The sequence below is a fragment of the Opisthorchis viverrini genome, assembly GCF_000715545.1.
Source record: "Opisthorchis viverrini unplaced genomic scaffold opera_v5_236, whole genome shotgun sequence".
Taxonomy (NCBI): domain Eukaryota; kingdom Metazoa; phylum Platyhelminthes; class Trematoda; order Opisthorchiida; family Opisthorchiidae; genus Opisthorchis; species Opisthorchis viverrini.
The window spans coordinates 418088-439785 of record NW_008751896.1 but is presented as its reverse complement, the minus strand read 5'-3'; the positions used below and the strand labels follow the sequence as shown (position 1 = coordinate 439785).

Sequence of the window (21698 nt, the reverse complement as noted above, 5' to 3'; positions counted from 1 at the left end):
ATATATATATATATATACAAAGTGCTACTCTCTCCTAGAATAGTCCGGTCACAAACGTTCCCCGATTTGCTATTGATGAGAATGCTAAAAGCTCACAACCGACCCGCGACCGCTAGTGGTTAAGCACTTGAACGTTTGGCCACGAGCTTATGATCATCAATGTCGGCTCTCACTTAGGACGTAGCGCCACTCATTCTTCAGTCACGGAAACCACACCACCTGGTCACTTATTTGGCTGCCCGAGTGCCGACTTCTCTGATGGAGGTTCCACTCGTGTGAAATTATTCTACCTCTAAGCTATTTCTAGATTTCTGGAAGAACGATATTTGATAATTTTCAATGGAGATTTCATCCTGTCAGAGAAGTCGTCAGTCGAGTAGCTAGTCAATGTGTGACCACATGGTGTGGTTTCCATGATTTAAGGATGAATGGCGCCGTGCCGTGTTGGCCAGTGTCGGGGAATGCATCACAAGGCGGCTGGAAAACGAGGGTTCGTGTGTACAATGGGGACTTAAATTGAACTGTGTCCAGCACCAAGAGGTGCAGTGGTTTACTCATTTACTGCGCATGTCGAAAGAACTTTTTCTGTGCCCAATTTAAAGTGGTGTGTGCCTAATGGTCAAACTCTGACTCGACAGGCCCGTATGAAGTCGGTTAGGAAAGTCCAGTTACTGTCGGTGTGATCCGCCTTCCAGAATGGGGTCCGTGTGATCTCCCTTGTGCGTATTTGGAGGTACTGCAAATATGGCGGCCATTTTCCGTCCTCCAACGCGCAGCTACCTAACCCACCTCCCCGAATCATCTGTGAATGAAACTGTGGCAGCTACAACCACTGTACGACAAGTACGGGGTTATTACAACTGACGATGACGATGTCATTTTCTTTCCAGGTTATCTGATGGACTGTCTGGCGGCGTAAGCACCTTAGAAAGTAGACTAGAACTAGGTCCATTCCTGGTTCACTTCCACTCCTTCATAATTTCAGTTTCAAATCATGGTCCAATCAAGCACGATTGTGGAATACCAGTTTTGTGCTGTCGTTGATGATTGTCCAAAGACTCGAGTCAGTGGGCGATAAAGTCGGCAAATCTGAGCGCAAGTGGTTTGATTTTGGGAACCGAATTTACTTCTGACCTACCCGCCGGGCTTGGCTCTAGGCCTGCCAATCAATGCAAACCTATTAACAGGTCTACGGCAAACAAATCCAATTCCAGATGCAACATCGCTAACAGCAGTAAACCCAGCATTTTTTTCTACGCCTTTTACACGTCAAGATGTATTGGTATCTCTTCTCAGGCAAAGATAAGCAAATCAGTATTGAAGATGCCTTCATGGATGCTCAGCACATTCATGCCCGTGGATTATGAAGCCACTTTGGTTTTTGGAGTGTTAGTCAGACACAAATTTCATTCCATACAGATTAGATCATTCATGACGCATCACAAGCGCCCCGAAATCCTGCTCCAATCTTCATACCAATTTTCGAGTGTGCTACGGAATAACTAGCCCACTGGCATAACGCTACGCCGAACACGGAAGATACTTTTTGTTCGCAATCATTTCTCCCCGAGGCAACCGTTTTCTTGTAATGTGTGCGTTTATACGTGCCTCACGTACAGAATAAACCATAATAAGACACTATCCGAAGGAAGCACGAGGGCTGGGATGCTGCCAGGTTGCTCAAGCCTAGACAGAAGTCGAGAGCCCGAGGTCGAATGCGAACCACGGACCTTCCGGTCAGTAAATTCGCGCTCTAACCACTTGAGCCATATCGTCTCTAATAAAACGCCTAAAATTAACATGCCCTGATCAGCGAACACACCACCGTCCAGTTAGAAACCAATTCGAACAACGGTGTTTACTGTTCAGCATCTGTTGGCTTAACCTCTAAACTTTCTTATACCCGAGATCACGGGTTGTCGCCTCATGTTCATTGTTCAGGTGACAGTGTGGGTCGGGCCGTGCTGAAGTCCTGAAAAAATCCTCCACTTCTTCAAGTTAAATGTTCAGTAATACCGCACCATAATAGCTCATTTTCCCCCCAACACCGTCCTCTAGGTAATATATGCGCAACACTTTCGCGGACTCTCTTCGGCACATACTCATCTTGTCCACCTTGTTAATTTGTTCAGTCAAATCGCATTGAGTTATTTTACTTCTAACTAACCGTTTGAGTCCCTCATCACGATATGTTTCTACTTCCAAGCACCCTGTGTGTTCTTCATAATGGTGATCAAAAACAGGCTGACTTATGGGACGAGTCCATCTAACGGCATGTTTCAGCCTACGCAGCTTCACAAACAGATCGTTTTCCTGATCAGCTTGGTCTTCCTACTCATTATGTATTGGAGACAGAGCCCCAACCAGTCCATCCTCAGACTCTTTTAGTAACGAGATTTTAGGTCGGTATGTGATGCTGATCGGACATGATGTGACTTTTTCCCTTACCGGAAACCTTTTTGAGAGTTCCGCTTGTATGCTCTCGCTCCCACTCAACCCCTCTGACACAGCAGCACTGTCTCCACAATAATTATTCTCCCAATTAAAATCTATTTATCCCTCAGGACGTGGTCATCTCCTCAAAAATACTGAGGTCTCCAAAGTGAACTCTTATGATGGGTGTTGTCTCTAGGACGACATGGCTATGGTTCGAGCGGTAGACCGGAAGGTCCGTGGTTCGAACCCGAACCCTGCCTCTCGAATTCCCCTGCTTGGGCTTAGGCAAGCGCGCAACGTCCCAGTCATCGTGCCTTCTTCAGCTGGCATGGCAGCTAGGTACCCAAAGGGTGTTACAGCTGAATGATTTTTCTAGTGTTGCTACCGCTGTAACGGTGATACTACTGCTGGGGAGGCACGCGAGTAGTATGTGTTGTTCGTAGAATTTCGCTTTGCGTCTATTGAAAAAGGGTGATCTGTTGCGGAATTCCTGGAGCCACTTTATAACATTTGCTTGGATTTGACCGACGAATGGGTGGAGTCAATTAATCTCCAGGAAAGTTTAAGAAGACTCGTTCGGGAGAAGATTGGTGTCCAGTTTTTGTAACTAAGATGCAGATTAGAGTATTGCTTCCCTGTTCAGCGGTCTGTAACCGGTCAGTTGGCATTTCCTAATAAATAACTCCGCAGCGAAGGCCTTCTTTTCACCACTACTATACCTCCGGAACGTATCCTCTCACCGTCCGCTTACACCTTACGGGACATATTCGCCAATAAAGAAGCTGACGCTTGAACTATTTTCATCATCCGTATTCAGTTTTTTGATAACCGCTTTAGTGTGCATTATCTGGCGATCCTAACGTTACTAGCCATTTTTTCTGTTTCACATCGTTCTCATCCTTATGCTTACTCGACATTTGGGTACAACTACTGGTTGCTTCTAGGCATGGATAAGTGTTCTTAGGCGGAAATATGAGTTTCAGGTATCCATACCTTTTTGTGAACCGGTGGAAGCAATTGTGTGTGGATGTAATGACTGTCGAAGCGTTACACAAATAGGTACATCTGCTGTTTTGAGTGCCTTATCGCCCTCGTGAATGATGTCGGAGGCTGCTGATTTTGAACTTTCGTCGTCTTTCCCGTTGTTGGCATACCGCATTTACATCCTATTACATGTTTCTGTATGATTTGGTCACGTGAATGCACTGAGGTGTCATACAACTCGTACTTTGGTTGACGCTTTACACGTGGCTTCTGTTTCGTTAAGCTACAAACCGACTACGCATCTTGGTTGGTGGCATATATACCTTTATTTTTTCTACCCATTTTATAGCGACTTGTTTGATACACTTGATGCTTTTTTTCAAATTGCGACGAAATTCCTAAGACTCTTTTAATTTATCACCCCTTGTGTTTTATTCATAGGCTTTCTGGTGTGTTTATCGAAAACGGGAGCGTCAGAAAAGCGCTACTTTCAAACAGGATACGGAGTCTGCGTCTATTTGTGAGTTTGGCGCCTCTGCGTCTGAAACTTTTCCTGACTCGGCTTCGCGATCTATAGTCAGGACGAAAGAAACCGATGACGTCGTTAATGAACAGTCTGTCGCTCGAGCCAATAGGTCCTGCATTTCTTATTTCTGTTGTTGTATCCCTGAACATCCTCCCACTCATCTCCACCATGACACATCCGCATTAGAATCAGCTGTCACAATTGAAGCAGACAAATCATCCAATGACGTTCCGGGACCTAGAATTCAGTATGGTGAGGCCCCACAATCTGGTAGTGCTTTTAAATGCGAAGCAGGTATCGCGAGTGAGCGCCTTTCCTTGGATTCATCAGCTTCGCCCTCTCTGGCAGCCCGCCGCCGCGCTGCTCCTTTGCCACGACTAGTGTCTGCGCTACCTTCAGTTCTGTCACCTAGCCCCCTGATTGAAACGCGAACAGTGCAGGTTCAACCAGCGGAGGCATCTCACCTCGTTGGAGCAGCGGTGAACAAGGCTGAAGGCGCGTGTATGCTTTCGATCGCTGACACAAGTTATCGAAAGCCCGATGTACTCACTCAAGTAACCCTCAGGCCCAAAGCCAATGGAATGCCACTAGGTTCAAGCAAGCATGTTATCCATTCGGAGCCACCACAGAGCACAACATCATTCATTGATTCTGCCTCACATCTAACCACTGCACCGACTCATCCAGTGAGACACCGAACCAGAGGATTGCTGGAGAGGTGGGTTTAACAAAATTTCACCATTAATGGTCTGTCATGGTGTGCACTCTTTCATGGCACATTTTTTCGGAGAGATGAAGATCTGTAATCCGGCTTCTGGTTTGCTAACCGAATTCAAAACAACACATGCGTAACAATTTTTTCCAATGTGAACGAAGAGCCGCAGGTATGATTTGTACTTTCCGCTTGCTCAGACCTTGGAATGAGGTTTGTTCGAGTTACCCTAACTTAAACCTTTGCCTTTAAAATCTCACCCACAAGGCAGCGGGTAGTCGGGTTTTTAAAAGACTCTGCTGGAAGCACATGAAACAATGGTCTCATGTTCTCGACTGTGGAGGTTGGTCTAGCGTAAAGGTTCAGGAAATAAGGTATAAATCTCTCACTCCTGATGTTGCTGTTTACAGAAGATCCATTTGGTTATTCGCAGACGATTAGTGTGCGATTTTCAGGGTCCATCGTTTCTAACCCGTCTCTCCTCGGAGGAAGGTGGCATCGATGCTTTCATGAGTGGGAAGATGTTCATCATCTAAGGAAATCAGCTTCCTGCCTTTGCACTCGTATTGCAGAGGACAGTACAACTTTATCCTCAGACCGCCCTGTATTACGATTAATCGTTGTATGTGGACTTGCTTCTCTTCGTCTGACTACACCTTGACCCTCTTGGCATGGTTGGACTTTAAGAAATCATGTTCCAACTAGTTTGACCCTCGTGATCAGTGCATCACTCAAACCAGACCACTACCTCAGTATGGCAGCTTTCGGTTTGGAACCAACGTAACCTTGTTACACGGGTTATTGGTGATAAACTGAACTGAGCTGTTTTTTCCGATGTTAGTATACTTGCTTCCACATCTCACCTCCGGAAGAGGTATGCAGGAATGTCTACAGGGATGATCAACGGTGGGTGATTTTTCAAGCCGTTGCCCTTCGTCCGATGTAACCTACGAAGCATCTCAGCTTCACGGGTTAGTACGACGAAATATCCACCAGTGGTGAACTACTTGCGAAGAATCTAGTCTATGCGAGTTCAATTCAAATTGTTCTTGAAGACTGATCAGTTCAGGATCGAGGGTATAAGCCATGCAACAGCCAGCAACCGCAAGTGTCATCCCTCCCATTGCGATGAGACATAACGTTCTGTTTGGCGATTCCGCTCGAGAATAGATAGTTGGGATTACGCGAACCTTCATCTTACAATGCATCAATTAAATAACCTATTGGGTACCTGTAAACTGCTTGGATGCCGAAACATTATTCTTATTTTTGTAATGCACTACTCATAAGGTTGCTAAAAACTCTTCTTATTTGTCTCTTGGGTACCAGGCTAGAGACCAACTCGTCTGCCACAAAACCAAATGCGGACAGTGGGCAACCTCTCTCTCTCTCTCATTTCCAATCCGGATGAGTTCGCTGTGATTCGCTGAGCGTTTTATCCACCACAAGGATGAATCTTGACAATAAATAATCTGTTGTTGGTAAAGTACACTGATCTGAAAATCAGACTATATTTGACAGGAGCCCCAGTTGAACCACATCTGAATGTCTTGTTCATACTTCATTTGAGTCTATCGTTAACAACAACTTGGTTGCATGTGAGTATATTTCGTCAGTTGCGTTTAGTTTTATGTTCAAGCAGAACAGAAATTCGGAGACTACGCCTATCGGCACTCAGTATTCGAACAACGGGGTTGAATTTTCGAAAGCTACGACGTGTCCCTGATAGACTACAAGGGACAGGCAATTGAGTTCAGAGTTCAAGCTTTTGAGCCCCATCTAGGCATCCCGGGGTCTCCACCAGACTTTTTCCGCCAAGGGTATGATTGCTTCAGTAGACGATGTAGTTTTTTGAGCTGCGGAAATATGAATGTAGATTAGGTTCGAGCACATACGAAACAAAATGCAACATTTTGGCGCAAAAAGTTTTTTTTCCACTCGCCAAGGTTTTGCCGCTAATAGCGTTGTGTGGCCACGCCTATCTGATGACACCCAAAAGAGTCGAAAGCGCTCGTGGTCTACGGAAGAGTTTTCAGCAACCTCATGGATAATTTTTCAATCCAGACAACTGGATTGATTGAACGCAACACAATTGTGCGCGCATGTGTATCAGTTAATCTTTCGATTGGCTCGTGCGTTGCCTCAAGCGCCTCTTTTTTCGTATGGTCTTCTTCCGTTTGTAAAAAGGTTCTAGTTCCTTCTCAAAGAAGTTGGGTTAGAACTCGCTTCGAAATATTCCTCACGTGAGAACCTCACTGAGGAAATCAATTTTCGATCCGTCGGGTTTATTAATGACCCTGTGTAGTGACTCAGTCTAACACTAGGTCACTGTTTTTTTCTATTCCTCTTTGTAATTCGAGTCCACAGAAGGTGAAATAAACCCGCATTTTAAAAATAGAATTTGTTTAATTTAGACCCGCGCGGCAGGCTTATTGTACTTTGCTCTACTCGTTGTTGCTGCAGCCTGTTTAATATGATGGGTTGCTGTGTGTGAAACCGCGAAGGAATTTTTGGAGCGTGGCAACAGTCTTGTAGCATCAGGCTTCTCACACCCAACCCAAATCAATGGTTTCAACCCTATCCCTTGTACACCATTCAATGGTGTGAGAATGCTTTGCGCATTTCGAGTGTTCGACATGCGTTCCCTACTAACCACTTATTGTGCCTCAGTTGAGTGCCGAATGCAGATGATGCGAATAGGCTAAACAGGTTTTGTTGCTTGTGTTTCGGCGTTAAACTCCCACACAGTATAGGGAATGTCAACCGGAATATTTCTACTTCCAGATGGTGCTTGATCATGTGTTCATTCCACTGGCGTAATCGGTGATTGTTCCAAACTTGTACGATGCTTCTTCATTGCAGCACATTCTTACCTGGATGTTGATTATTCAAAACCGATTCACTGTTCTCAACTTCCGTTTTTTCACCTCTCCATACTAACCATCATCCTACCGACCATGAGTGATTGCGAACCAGAGAAACTATAAATAGAATGTAGTGAAAATGCTTGATACGCAAAACTTGCTTTAACTGGTAACCAATTCATTTACTAACAACTACTAAAACAGGAGTGATAGTTAGAAGCTAGTGTCTTGCTTAAAACCAACTTCGTTGTGCTGCACTATCAGACTATCCCGTTCGATTTTTGTGTGGGGTTTCGCCCCTCTGCGATTCCCACTTTAGTGGAACAGCCGTAGTCAGTCCCCAGTGATAAACCGCGTCCATGAAAGTCTGTCCCGTTAGCGGAGACAGCAATACTGTGTTCACCTGGGCAACCAGTGTCCCAATCCCTGTAAATGAACACGCACGAAATCGGGTCATCGATTTGTGTCTACTTACATAGTGCTACGTTATTTCAGGTAGGTCTTCATGACCATGTGTCCTTTGTTCACCACTAGGGGGAGTGTATTTTATTGTTGTGTTTGAATCGGCACTGTTGACTGATGCCAGTTGTTACTCAGCCACGCATGGAATTCATGGAAATGCAGCTTGGTGCTCAGCTTATATTAAGGACGTGGCGAGTTAGAAGAACAAACAAGCACGACGTTCCTCTATATTTATTCAGTAATGGCTTGCCTCGCTCCCTTATTTCGGAAAGTCGTTTCGTGTGTTACTGGTTCGATTGAAACTGAAGCTTCAAAAGCAGAAGACAAGGTCAAACCACCTTGACGTATTGTGTTTGATGCGCAAGGCGAAATGACGACTGGTGAATATGCACAGAATGATCTTGAGGCGAGGACGCATCACTCAACATCCAGTTGGTTACCCATCATGAGCTTATTCAGATCCCGGGGCTTGGCTAACTCTTAGTTTTGGAGTTTTCGTGGACTATCTGGATTCCACGTGTCGAGTCCTAATTAGTTCAACTCTCTTCTTGACTTAGGTAGAATGCAGCCAAATTGTATTTAAAAAAACTTTCCAGGAGGAAGAGTTCTAGCTCATTTAACACCTTTTAAGCCACTGTCGGCACCATATATTGCTTCCTTCGGGTGGCATGGCAGCTAGGCACCGGAAGGGTGCTACAGCTGAACGCTTTATATTGACCAAATCCAATGTTGCCCGGATTTGGAGTTTTCGTGGACTATCTGGATTCCACGTGTCGAGTCCTAATTAGTTCAACTCTCTTCTTGACTTAGGTAGAATGCAGCCAAATTGTATTTAAAAAAACTTTCCAGGAGGAAGAGTTCTAGCTCATTTAACACCTTTTAAGCCACTGTCGGCACCATATATTGCTTCCTTCGGGTGGCATGGCAGCTAGGCACCGGAAGGGTGCTACAGCTTGAACGCTTTATATTGACCAAATCCAATGTTGCCCGGAGCCGCAGAAAGTACCCCTCTGTTTTCAGCGTGGTCCTCATTGTTCCTTATGAACTTAAATTGCTTGGTGCCTGAGGTGATTGCTATCTTGAGAGCATTTCCCCACACGATTTCCAAGGTATTTTGTTGCAAGTACCACTGAGCTGAAATGTTTATACTTCGTTTCCGATGGTTTACCGCCGTGACTTCCTTTGACCGCTTATTTCACCTTTCCATTTTTTCCAGTCGACGAGGGTCTCATACATCACTTACTCTATGCCTTTCACCTTTTGTGGATCCGATATTGGACACTACCGCCACATCAACGGCCGGACGTGGTGGGAGTCTTGATGAGGAAACGGGTCGTACACAGGCCGCGGTTCCTCACACTCGTTTTGCTGGCTTGAGTGCGTGTGAACCAAGAAGTTTATACCACTCCACTCACACCACCTGTTATGGCGGTAAATCCGGGGAAGATTTGGATTCCGCCGTTCCACCTGCCACCTGTGAGGATGTCCGCTGTCAAATTAAACCAGTTCGGTCAGTTACAGATCACACCAGCTTAGAATTGAATGCGACCAAATCCGTCAGCGGGACTGGTGCTCTTTGTCGTGAACCCCTTGATTCGTTGCTCAGTCGGCACCAGTATTATTCGCACCATCATTATCTACATCACCGACACTTGCACTACCGACCGACAGATCCACACCATCGCCTAGAACTTGGTCGTCAGTGTCCCCACAACACATTGTCTCAGCAGCGCAGCCGCGAAGTTGAACAGTTATTGAACGCTAGCCAACCATTGACATACGAAAAACTGGCCAGCAAGTTACGTGATAACGCTCCATCCTTGTTCCAGGAATTCTGGGACATTCCAATGAACCACCCAAGCAAGAAGGAACTACCCATAGTTGGAATCGGACAGAAGAATCGCTATCAGTCAATTCTTCCGAGTAAGACTTTTACGTCAAACACTTTTAGCGTAGGTGCTATCCAGTACCGGTATGTTGTCATCATAAGTAACCTTGTGGATCCCCAAATTTACTTATGGTTTCATATGCTAGGTTTGGGGCTTTCAATCGAAACACCTGTGGCAATTTCCTCTGTTGGTCCACAAATTAAAGTACACACTGAACCCTGAGACCTTCACTGATTTGTTGAAACCTACAATACATTATCCGAACACCCAGTCGTGTAAAAAAAACTTTATGGAATAGATTACCTTCTTAAAACCTTTTCAAGTCAACCTCCTCTCGATATTCGTAGGCAACCACTACTCTTTGCATGTATCTTAGTTCAGCATCAGCAGTTTGCCGCCACTGATTAGAAAAGTGACCACACCGAACCACCACAACTGAAGAAAGACCCCAAATCTTTCACAGATTTACAAAATGAGCAAACGGTGTAATTTTCCATCGAACCTAACTAACACAATTCAAGTCCTTTTCAAGATACAAATACGTTTCCACAAGAAGTAGGCAAGTTGATTGCAATTGTCTCATCCTCATGGGAGGTGCCATCATCAGCGCATAGTGAAGCAGGTACGTCAGTGGTTGCACAACCGCAGCACTTCCCATGTTTCAGGCAGAAACGCAATGTTTCGAAAACTCTGTTCCCTTTATCTTCAAATCATATTCTACGACAGCTGAGCTAGAACTACTCACAAATACCTTGTGGCGAAATGGATATCCTAATCAGCTCATAACTAGGCAACTTAATGATAAGATAATCGTTCAGCTGTAACACCCTATCGGTGCCTGGCTACCATTCAACCCGAAGAAAGCACGAGGACTGGGATACTGCCAGATTGCCTAATCCTAGACAGGGGAAATCGAGAGGAAGAGGTCGGGTTCGAACCACGGGCCTTCCGGTAGGTAAATTCGTGTTCTATCTACCGAGCCATCTGGCCCCAACATAATGACATGGGAGAAAAGCTGCGACCTATATGCAGAAGAACTGTATTCAATGGAATAGAGCAGCTGTTTAAACACACGAATGTCTAAGCTCAGCGCCAAAAATGATACATTACTGAATCAAGGGTTGTTACTACCTTCACTTTATTGAGACAACCCCCTTGGGGGTAAATCCCATTCTGTATACACGTGTGTATTTAACTACGGAGAAAGTTACATTGCAGAACTTCTAGCTACTTCAATTCCAGCAAAGAAGGGGGCATCCCTTTTTGGGTTCAGTGCCTAAGAGAGGATCGAACTTCAGGGCTCTCCTCTGATCGTAAAACGTCACAGTTAGCAATCAGCAAATCTATTTTTTCGACCACAGATCAGCGAGTTGGTTTAACCTCGGCGTCCAATGTTTTGTTCACTCATCAGATTTCATATGTTCCCAAATTTTCGAGGGCGATTCAAGCGTCTAATGTGCGTAACCCCTAGACTACCTCGGACATAAGACGTTCGCTGTTTCCAATTATTGGCTGGTCATTCTGTGACCGCGTAACTTTTGTAGGAACTAAAAGGCTTTTTCTCGTGATTGATAATTCGACTCTAACGACCTAATACGAAATTCGCGCACCTGTCCGTTTCCGTCTTCCAGTTGTGCTGTTTAAATTACTGCAGAGAGATTATTGTTTAAAACTTTCATGGGATTTAAATGACGAAGATAATCCATGGTGTGCTGTCCGATCGAACACCATCTTGTGGGTTCAACACGTCGAAAATCTTTCTTTCATTCAAGGACTCCCGTTTAAAATGTCTCATTCTAGAGAAATAGCATCGTGTTATTTTTGTGGCCGATTTACTGTACTGAATACATGAGAACTCATCAAAGATATCCGTACAAAGTGTAATTTTGGCTACGGCTGCTTGGTCGAATTTACTCCAGATTGTCGCCTAATTACCAACTGTGGAGTACGCAAATGAATCTTCGAATTCAAAGTACCCAGTTTATTGCTAGTGGGTACCAACTTGACGTGTGATGGATGGCCGATAGTGCTGTAGTATTTTAAAGGGATAAGGAGACCCAATTGTTTTTTAACAAGGATGACGGTCATCATCTCATTGTTCATTACTCACTTAGCAACTACTCATCTTACAACCGGGACGCAGGAAGTAGTATTTCTGAAAGTTCTTTGTCCAATCAAAAGAGTGATACTGAGACTTGTTCCAGTTCAAGTTAATGTGGCAGATGGAGGAGTGTATGAGTCTCGGTGGGTTTCCCATTCCCACCGCGTATAGTGCCACTATTTGTGCGTACACAGCGCTACTATGCAGGCCGTTGCTGCCTAGATGAAGGATCTGACAACTCTACAAGTATCTGACAGTCGATCTTATAGAACCGCAACCCATTCCCCACTGCGGGTCACAACTGCTCCGTCATGTGCCACATGCCCCGAGGCTTGCACTATTTTTCATACCAAGTTCAGGGTGACTTGGATCCAGCCTTGAATATCATATGACAAAACAGCTTGGGTGGAGTTCGCATAACTCGCCGAGTGCTTGGCATGAAATGGTGTAGTATTTGTTCACAAGCCGACGTCAATAACATTCCTAATCTTTAACTGTGCATGAATTGTTGGCACGTCAGTGTTTCTGGTAGCACAACTGGGTTTGTTTCATATAGATGAGTGCTGTTGGGCAGCCTCGTAACATTATCGCCTTACATTGGTGTCGAATTTCCTTCGTCTGATTTTCGTTCTCACCATCCGACTCTGCCTATACCATCTGACATGAGTGTTTGACTAAGTTCGGTTGTTGTCGGACAGTTCGTGCAGACCACTGACATGTCTCTTGCCGTCGTGCTGAAATATTGCAACTGATCGTACATTCCATTTGGTTCAAACACTCGGATCTTACGTCTAATCAATCGCTATCGGTGCTTATTGACGTATTCGATAGGTACAGATGGGAGTTCGCGTTAATCTCTACTGTATGAATAAAACCAAGGTGAATGTGATTCAGTCGAACAATTTTTCCTCCTCAACTCGCTTACTCAGCAGGAAGTCTTCCGGAAGTTTTCGATCATAGTTTCTTTTGTATTCTGGCTTGCGGCATGTACCAAGCTTTCCTAGAAAAGTGGTGCAGGCTGGTATGTTTTATGGATACAAGAGGTAGAATGAAGACTTTTCCAGGTCTTTGATAGCTATTGTCTCAAAACGATAGCTGGTCGATTTTGTTCCTGACGCACCCGAGTAACAGGTTGTGTAGCATGGTATTCAAATGAAGTGTGTGTTCAGTATCACAAGCTGCGTTAGCTTGATCGTGTGTTCCGTATGATAAGTCATCAGGATGCTGTCCCCCATGCCCTCTTCAAAGTGGTGCACGTGGTCGAAAGGACATGAAAACTATTACGAAACTTCAATGTTCTTTCGGTCCACCTTGCCTCATAGAATGAGTCTGGCGTGGTCCTCTTCGTGCTTGCCTCGAGACGCTACAGGACATGGCTGTTCGTCGATATCAATGATGTTCCGATCGTCAGTCGTATGCTCGTAGTAGGTCTTAGCCCCATTCACGTTTTTTCTCACAGTAAGCATTTTAATCTTTCAAGTCATGTACAAGCATGGCCAAACCGACTGCTGATACACCATAGATCCCTGTGTCTTGTGGAATCCAGTCTACATCGACGCCTAACTTGCGCATACTTTGCCGTATATGCGTAAGCTTCGAGCATGCTGACTACTGCGCACGAATAGTTCAGTTCCTGATTCCGCTCAGTTCATTGTTCCGTCAGCAAAAAACGTGTTGAAACGCAATCGCAACAATGTTTTGATGTGACTTCCAAACATACGGACATGTCACCATGAAGCCAGTTTATTAGTTCCATTGCTCCTTTCCTCATTGTTGTTCTCCGCTCATGCGTGTTCTATTCGATCGCGCTTTCCTAAGCCTCTCGGAGTTTTCGATTTTGCAACCGCATGTATGCACACCGCCTGTGTTTGTAGTTATCGATTGAACTGACAACTAGACATAACTAGGACACATGGATTATGAATGTCACACTATTTTCATTCACCGATTCTTTGGTAAGGTTTTGTTTTGAATCGGTCGCTATGTGGATTCGATCTACTGGACTAATTCGCATACAACAAATACTAAATCTTCGTGACTCACCGTGACATAACGGCTTGGAACTATAATCACTAACTAACCAAACACTTACGCCTTCATGGACTTCTGCTGCGCTCCATATTCTGTTCATTTAGTCTTCTCACTACGTGCCGCAGTGAATTTACAACGAAAGACCACTAGAACTCTGTTTCCGCTGTCTAAATAGTGTTAAGATCTCATCGAGTCCAACTCATACTTCTCGCGAGTAACTGAACCACCCTTTTTCCAATGGCCTCTGTTTTTGTTCCAGTAGGCTCAGAACAGCTATTATTATCGAGCTGCCTCATGACGTTTGCACAGGTTGCTTCGTTTTGTTCACCATGCGCGAATTTAGAAATTATGCCTCCATATTCCGAAGAGACCAGGTGAGGGGTTCGACCAAAAGTGACTTCTTCTAGGATCTTTGTTTGAATCTGAGCCTCTGGCCAGTCAGCTGCAATTGAAAATATTAAATCACGGAATGAGTCGCCATCTATCTTCGCTGAGCATCTCACCAACAGTCGATGTGACATCGTTAGAGTACAGTGTAGTGGCAATGCGCGGGAGTTTAGCAGCTCTGTGACCTTGGAGATTTACTCAGTCCATGTAACATCGACTCCTGTAGCCACAAATTCACCCTTCTTGTTTACATCATTGTTTTATTGCATGAAACCAAGACATTTAAAATGCAAGACTCAGTAATTCCCTCTGCACGAAAATGGGAGCTCATGTTTACTCTCAGGTAGATTCCTCTAATCCGCCTCAGAGCGCCAAGTGCTGGTATCCCTCGTGATGAAACTGTGTCTTCTACCTTTTGCTCACATTCAACGGCTTGATAGAATAGATTCTGAGACGGTTGTGCGGGTCATCAGTTCATAGCTCACGAGTAGTGGGAACTGTTCAACTGTTGATGACATGTAACATGAGAATCGTTGGTCACAGTGGGCACTGAATTGCTTTCAGATAAACTAGTTGTCCAAATCCTGCGCTTGTACTGGCTCTGGAGTCTGCAACACAGAGAGCAATCCTAGTTTCATGCCGCATCCATCCTCTGATGGGATGACAGGGTGTATTAATCTAATGTCGGTATCTTTGTTCTATCATCTAGTTGAATCTGGAACAAACTTGGGAAACCAGATTGTGTATTTCGATAACAGTCTGCTCTGCGTTTCTCAACAGTCAGAAACTTTAGTTAGAACCTCTACCAGGGTGTCAGTAGTACCAGTTCTAAATTTGGGTAATCCAAACGATCGCCACCAGCTGCAGTCCTCCACGTCCTGTTATTTTATCTTCAATGGACGAATTTGTAACGAATGAAATGATTTCACTACGCGTAAATGGCCTTGTCGATGATGGCGACCAGGAATTTTATCAGAAATAATTCAAACAATGATATACCCCCGATTCGCCTCCCTCCGGCCAGAAAACCTTTAAAGCGACCACTTTTCATCTTCCTCTTGAGCCTTAACGTAACTCAGCTGAATGCAGCCGGATCGCTCGTTTATGACGGCCTCTCGTCAAGAACGAAATCCCATGCCACCGAGGGTATTTGGCCGATTAAGTTTTTAATTGCATACAAGGAGCACATTATTTTGACGTGAATTACCTGATGGGCCCCGAGAAGGGTGAAACCGGTAGTGGTCTGTCGAATAGTCTTCGGCTTCTTCGGAATAGTGCATTACGATGTCTCGAATATCGTACTAACCGAAACGTGAGCTGACCTAGTGAAACACATTCAATTGCTTAAGAACATGATAAACGAGAGATTCAGCTGGGTTCCAGGTGAGCCCAAATTGGTATGCAAATGACACTATTTGGTGGAAACAACAAGCCCTCCAAATGGGATGGCGCAGAAACAGGTCAACCTTACGTCAAGGTTAGTTCCAATGTCTGTCTCTAGTACCGGTGCAATTGAACTAGCGTACGAAGATTGGTTGAATCCTAGGATTTATCTTGGGAGACGGGTTCAACAGTGGATAATCTGTTCTTTAGCCAAGCTCTCAAAGCTTAATTCCCACTCCTCTGAAAAGTTCAACAGACTATGGTGTCCTTAAAACACGGTGTTTCTCTTTGATCCAGTTGAACAGTGCAATGAGAACAACGCAGTTGCACGATAAATCAGTTTCGTACACGTGGAAAAAGTGTACACGTGGCAAACAATAAAATGAAGGAAAGAATGAATTGCGTCTCACGACAAGGCTCTCAAATAGCTTTCACACAACGTATTGGTGAAGTGAATCGTTCGATGACACCTCAGTTATGTGGCTGGCTGGCTGGCGCTGGTCTTTAGATTATCATGTCGTGAGAAAGATGGTAGTTCCGGTCCCTGAAGATAAGGTGCGCTCACTTCAGCTCATTCGGTAAGGTGTCACAGAACACTGGTCAGCCAATCCGAAGATGTTGAACGTAAAGAATGGAAGAGTTGGAAAGTAAAGTAGTCATAAAACTCTTAACTTTTTTTAAAGATACGCGCATAGATTGTGTGTGTGTGCCCAGTCGCAATGGCAGACCACCCACATACTCTGACCTAGCCTTATCGCTGTGAAATCTCCGAAAATACAAGCTCCACCTTGATCAATGACCAGCGAGCACATATTGCTGGCTTCCATTCAAGGTACGCTTGAAGGAGCACCAACGAACATGCTAACGGAATGGAAATTAAAAAGGGATCATGGCTCATTTCTTCAGTGCGTCGTAAACGGAATTGGAACCTTCTCATCGTCAATCCCCCCATCTATGACGTTTTTGGCAACTGGAAAAATAGTGAAACAACGAGCACAGCTGTGCTATAACACTGAATGATTTTGCTGTGATCTTTTGTGCGTATTTCAAATGACTTTTGGTGTCCTCTTCAATCGTTTTTATAATCTCAAAGAGGATCATTTTGTCCCAATCACCACTCTAATACTGTGATTCCTCACGACGTGTGCGTTCAAAAAAATTTCGCTCCAAGAAACCCATACGTGGTCTTTTTTTACCGTTAGTCGTCAACCACACCATCAGACCAGGTTTCAAGTAAGCCTTCTTTTCGTGACAAATCGGTTGCTCTGATCATCCGAACGTGAAATGTAGAGTCGTGTTGAAAGTGCACATCAGTTTCACCCAGTCTGTAATCCATCAGTATCACGACATTGAGGTCAAAGCCCATTCTTTTACTTTTGGATTGTGCTCTGCTGCAAGGGGTATGACAGTTGAATAGCATTCCAGTTTTTCTGTTTGGTGAAATCTACACCTTCTTATGTGACAAGAGGCTCTGCAGATCAACATTCCATTAACTCAAAAGAAAGCGGGTGATAGGAAAGTGGATTGATCCAAGGATCATGGAAGAGTCCTCAGTGGCTACTTTAGTGACTATGATTCGACCTAGGAAGTAAGCACTGTGGTCCTAGTAGAATCCCCCGATTGAATTATATTTCAAATAAGCCCGACTGAGGGTAGAATAATCTGAAATGTAAACCTGACAACTCTCTTCGAAAAACAATTGCTCGATTCAAACGCCTTTCAGCCACCACTCGGAACTGAGGATTTAGCCGATTTCCCCATCGAAGTAAGAACTTTTTCCTGTAAGGAACGTTCCAACCGTTCTGAGCCTCCGAGATGACCAAATTCACAACAATATTTCATTGACGTTTAAAAAAGCGGTCGAAATTAGTGTATTAACGGAAAAGTGGCGGATGATCTACTGTCTTGTACTGTGTGACTAATTTCATTAAAAACTACCTTCCTTTGTCCATTGATCCACAAACACTTTTCTCTTTTTCTCCGTCAGACTACTCAACAAGAGTTATTTTGCCAATACTAAATAACGATCCTGCCACAAGTTACATCAATGCCAATTATATCCACGTAAGTAGTATTATACTCGCATATTTCCACGCTACCGCTGGCCCAGAAAAGCCGGGTTCCATTTTGCCTGAATCTTCGGTTCGTCTATGTGGGGCTGTAGGCTCATATTTCTTGTTATAACCCTTGTAACTTCCTGTGTTTGTGTGGGCAACTGTGAATGTATTTGCTTGACAATATATGTCCGTTGCTCCAGGATACAATCGAAAACTGCCATTGGCAAGTTGCCCAGACCTGTTACATTATCTCTGAAAAGATGCCATTCTACTCTCCGCAGCGTTCTCTTCTGAAAGGTGATTTTATTAGTGCCGTCATATTATATTATGGCCATTCTAATTACGACTTAGGATCATGTGGCCAATTTACCTTTCCGAACACACGCACTGTCCCACTCAAATGCAGAAACAAGTGATCCCCTCGGTTAAGCTCCTGGACTATCTTAATTTAGTTTGAACAACCGGATATTCGTGCAGCAAGACAATAATTTATTCCAGACGGCATAAGTTTTTCGCTCCCATGTCGGTTGACTACTTTGAGGAATATACACTGCCTCTCTCTAACAATAGGCTGAAAAATGACTACTTTGAATTATTTTCAGAGCCGTTTTATTCAAGATAATCGCATCCCAAGGCTGTCGCAGAGCGCTTGAGTCATCTATTATTTTCTCATACACAGCTCGATTTTTCGAGCATGCCCTTCAATGTTTTTCATATCCGGCACGATCACAATTGTTATCGTGGTCTTCTTTGGATGCCTCTTATTTGTTCCTGAATCGCTGTTCTGAGTATCGCGTAGTTTTCGTACGCAACTGCTATCGGTTGATTTCGTCTGAATCCAGAGTCGTGCATGCTAGAACGGTTGTACCTGTGAATTCCATGGAATAAGATTGTTCGGCAAGCTTTCGCACGTCCATTCACAGCAGTCCACCGGATCCAGCGTCATGACAGTACAGTGAACACTTGCACCGTATTAAACGCATGGCGCTGCCATTCCGTAATTCCTTTTGGGTATGGTATCGCGTCTTCCGCGAACAATGTGCCGGGGGCTGCTCGGAACGAACTGCTGTTGATCAACAGACAGTGTAGGTAGGATAGAATACTAGTTTCACCGATCTCCTCAGTTTCAGACATTGTCTACTCCATTCTTCATCACCACTTTGACAATTGTTGCTATTCGTTACTTTCAGTTTAACAGTTCCATCAGTTGCTAGTGGTGTCAACCTTTTTTTATTTGATGATTCGGCCTATCTGAAATTACTTCTTTGTTGTCATCTAATAATTACGGCAGTTAAGCACCAGTTCGTGTTACTAGTGTATTACTCTCAATGATGTCCCTAATTTATGGTTAGACTTTGTAGTTACCGTCTGGTGACTGAACAACTCGCGAACCACATACAAGTGAAATCATGTGCGAATGACCGTTCCGGTGTTTTCTTCAGAATTCAAAGTCTATTGAATGTAGTGCTTTTTATTAGCTATTGAGTTGTCCAAAAGTCATTGCACAGAGCCGTTCAGGGAGGTGTTTCACCAATCAGGTTTAAGTTCATTCTGGTACTTTGGGTCTACTAGTACCTTTGTTATTGCTACTCCTTTTTGTTCTCTTAGGGCTATGGTGGTCAACCTAACGCATTCATTGCGACGCAAGGTCCCATGTCCCACACAGTCGTTGACTTTTGGCGGATGGTATGGCATTCACATGCTCCAGCCATAGTGATGATCACAAAGTTGGTTGAACAGCAAGTGGTAAGTTCCCTGTGTTGCCTGTTCCCCACATCGCGTTATCAAAGAAACACGAATACGGTAGCGGAGTGTGTCAACATTTCATGGCTACGTCCGTCCTAACATGCTGTGCCTTCGTTTGGTCATTCGGTGTTGAGTTTAACTGGTGTGCACATCTGTACGCATGCGTGAATGAAACGGAAAATGACTCAGGGAAATCACGTTCCGTCTAAACGGTTTATAAATTTAATACATACAGTTAACTTTCTTGTTGGACAGTAAACTGTCCGGTAGGGTTTTACAAATGAAACTCGAGACGTACGTCAAAGGGACGGTGGTTATAAATGCGTTTAGTTCCACCAGTTCCCCCAATTTGGCTTAGGGTGAGATTAGAATAGCAACGTTTTTGTTCGTAAAGTAAAGGAAGCTTCGAGTATTGTCTCATTAGTCACCTCAGCATACTAGAAAGGATGTCTAAAAATGTCGGCTTACTCGATTTCCAGTTAAGAGTACCAAGGACAATGCTCCATAACGCTCGATCAAGCTACGTCCAAAGGCCGAGGTGTCCTACACAGCCCTGCTTCATCGCTGGTGTGAATCGCCGACAGTGTACAGACGGCAATGACTGATGGGATTATGCCATACGTTCTAGATTATCTTCTCAAACCCTTTCTGCAAATTGCTACAATTGTCTACGTGTAACAGTCATTCTGTGTATAAACAAACAAGTTGACCTTCAACTGCTCAGCCTTATTTGGGCCGGTAGCACTATACCTAAACTGAGGCTTTGTTTCATTTCAGCGAGCTTCACTGATAAGGTGATGTTTTCCACACGCAAGTAATAAGGAAGTATGTAATTTCTTTCGTGAATGTGGACACTTGGTTCGGTTGTCGCCGGCTGAAGTGTCTCCCCAACCTTCAACCCTTCCATTATTTTATCAAAAGTCTACGCCAGTTCGTACGTACGAGTTCATCTTTTGTCACACATATGTTGGCCTACCCATGAGTTTATGTCATGGGCTGCGCATGTTCTCACGCTTCAGTTTTTCCTGCTCTTGTGAAGAGGTTAGATACACCGAAGGTACGGTGCAAAGTCACTTCTCTGGCTGTGTCTCAAGTTTCATCTTGGGTGAAAGAATGGTTCTATCCACCCCACAGAGCCGCTTCCTGACGAATTTCTGTGTGCTTGTCCCAGTCGGTGGTATGCCATCCTCTGAGTATGTTATGGCATGAAGAGATGGCGAGCTGCCCGGCAGCTTCATGTGAACTTTGTGCGGACTGGTAATCAGGGCGACGTGGATTTTATCCGTTGGTATAACTCTAGCCTTTGCATTGTCAAGCGTGACCGGTCAGGCAATAAGGTGACTATTTGCCAGACTAATCCATCGGTCGGTTCGGTACAGGATATTCTGTGTTGCTACCCGCTGGGTTTCCGAATTACACAGACTGTCACACAACGATGAGGTCTAGCCTCTTCGCAACGGAATGTTTCTACAAGATATGGGCACCAGTCATTCCCAGGAAGGTTGTTCCTGTCAGGTACTATTCAAATGGTTTAACCAAGTTTCCGAAGTACCTCAAAGTTAGCCCTGGATCTCACTGTTTCGTCAGCGGCACTTTTCGCAATAGCACTGTATCTAAATAAATAAGCGTCTTTGGAAAGCATTCAGCTGAGTGTTTCTGTCAATAATGAGATTACTGGTGTATCTTGTATTGTAGCGACATCTCTCGATTGGTGTGTGGGTTTGACTAATGGTTTTCTCGACAGAGTATGCAATAACTACTACTTTTTCGAAAGCCATTGATTATGACGTCCCCTACTCATCCCTGCCAATACGTGATTGACATATGTTAGAAGTAGCTTATTAGTAGGCCTTTGTCTGCATGCTTTGCCTCAGCAACAACTAGCTCCTTTACCACTCATTGATTTGTACCCGCACATGTACGTCTGTTTTCATGCCAATCGCAGGTTCTAGCGAATGGAATCAATTTCCAACCTCGGCGAACAGATCAACAGCCACCTGATCACTTACCAATCTAGTGAATGATGCCTGGAAGGTAGGATCTGGCGCAAAAGACGCCTTCTGAACATAACTAACATGACAAAGCGGAACCGAATGGCTTCTTTACACCATTCACTCACC

General features: G+C 44.4%; 2 protein-coding genes across 2 annotated transcripts in view; one reads left to right on the top strand and one right to left on the bottom strand.

Moving 5' to 3' along the window:
* The window catches only part of T265_08826 (hypothetical protein), a gene marked incomplete at both ends in the record, with an annotated part of 73842 nt that overhangs the window by 36895 nt on the left and 15249 nt on the right, over window positions 1-21698 (top strand). Inside the window, 4 exons of the mRNA XM_009174738.1 lie at window positions 3862-4664; window positions 9201-9907; window positions 17763-17839; window positions 19441-19578. Coding sequence (XP_009173002.1) covers window positions 3862-4664; window positions 9201-9907; window positions 17763-17839; window positions 19441-19578 — 1725 coding nt within the window. The remainder of the gene's footprint in view (window positions 1-3861; window positions 4665-9200; window positions 9908-17762; window positions 17840-19440; window positions 19579-21698) is intronic.
* The window catches only part of T265_08825 (hypothetical protein), a gene marked incomplete at both ends in the record, with an annotated part of 29494 nt that continues 11986 nt past the window's right edge, over window positions 4191-21698 (bottom strand). The window contains one exon of the mRNA XM_009174737.1: window positions 4191-4362. Within this exon, the coding sequence (XP_009173001.1) occupies window positions 4191-4362 (172 nt within the window). The remainder of the gene's footprint in view (window positions 4363-21698) is intronic.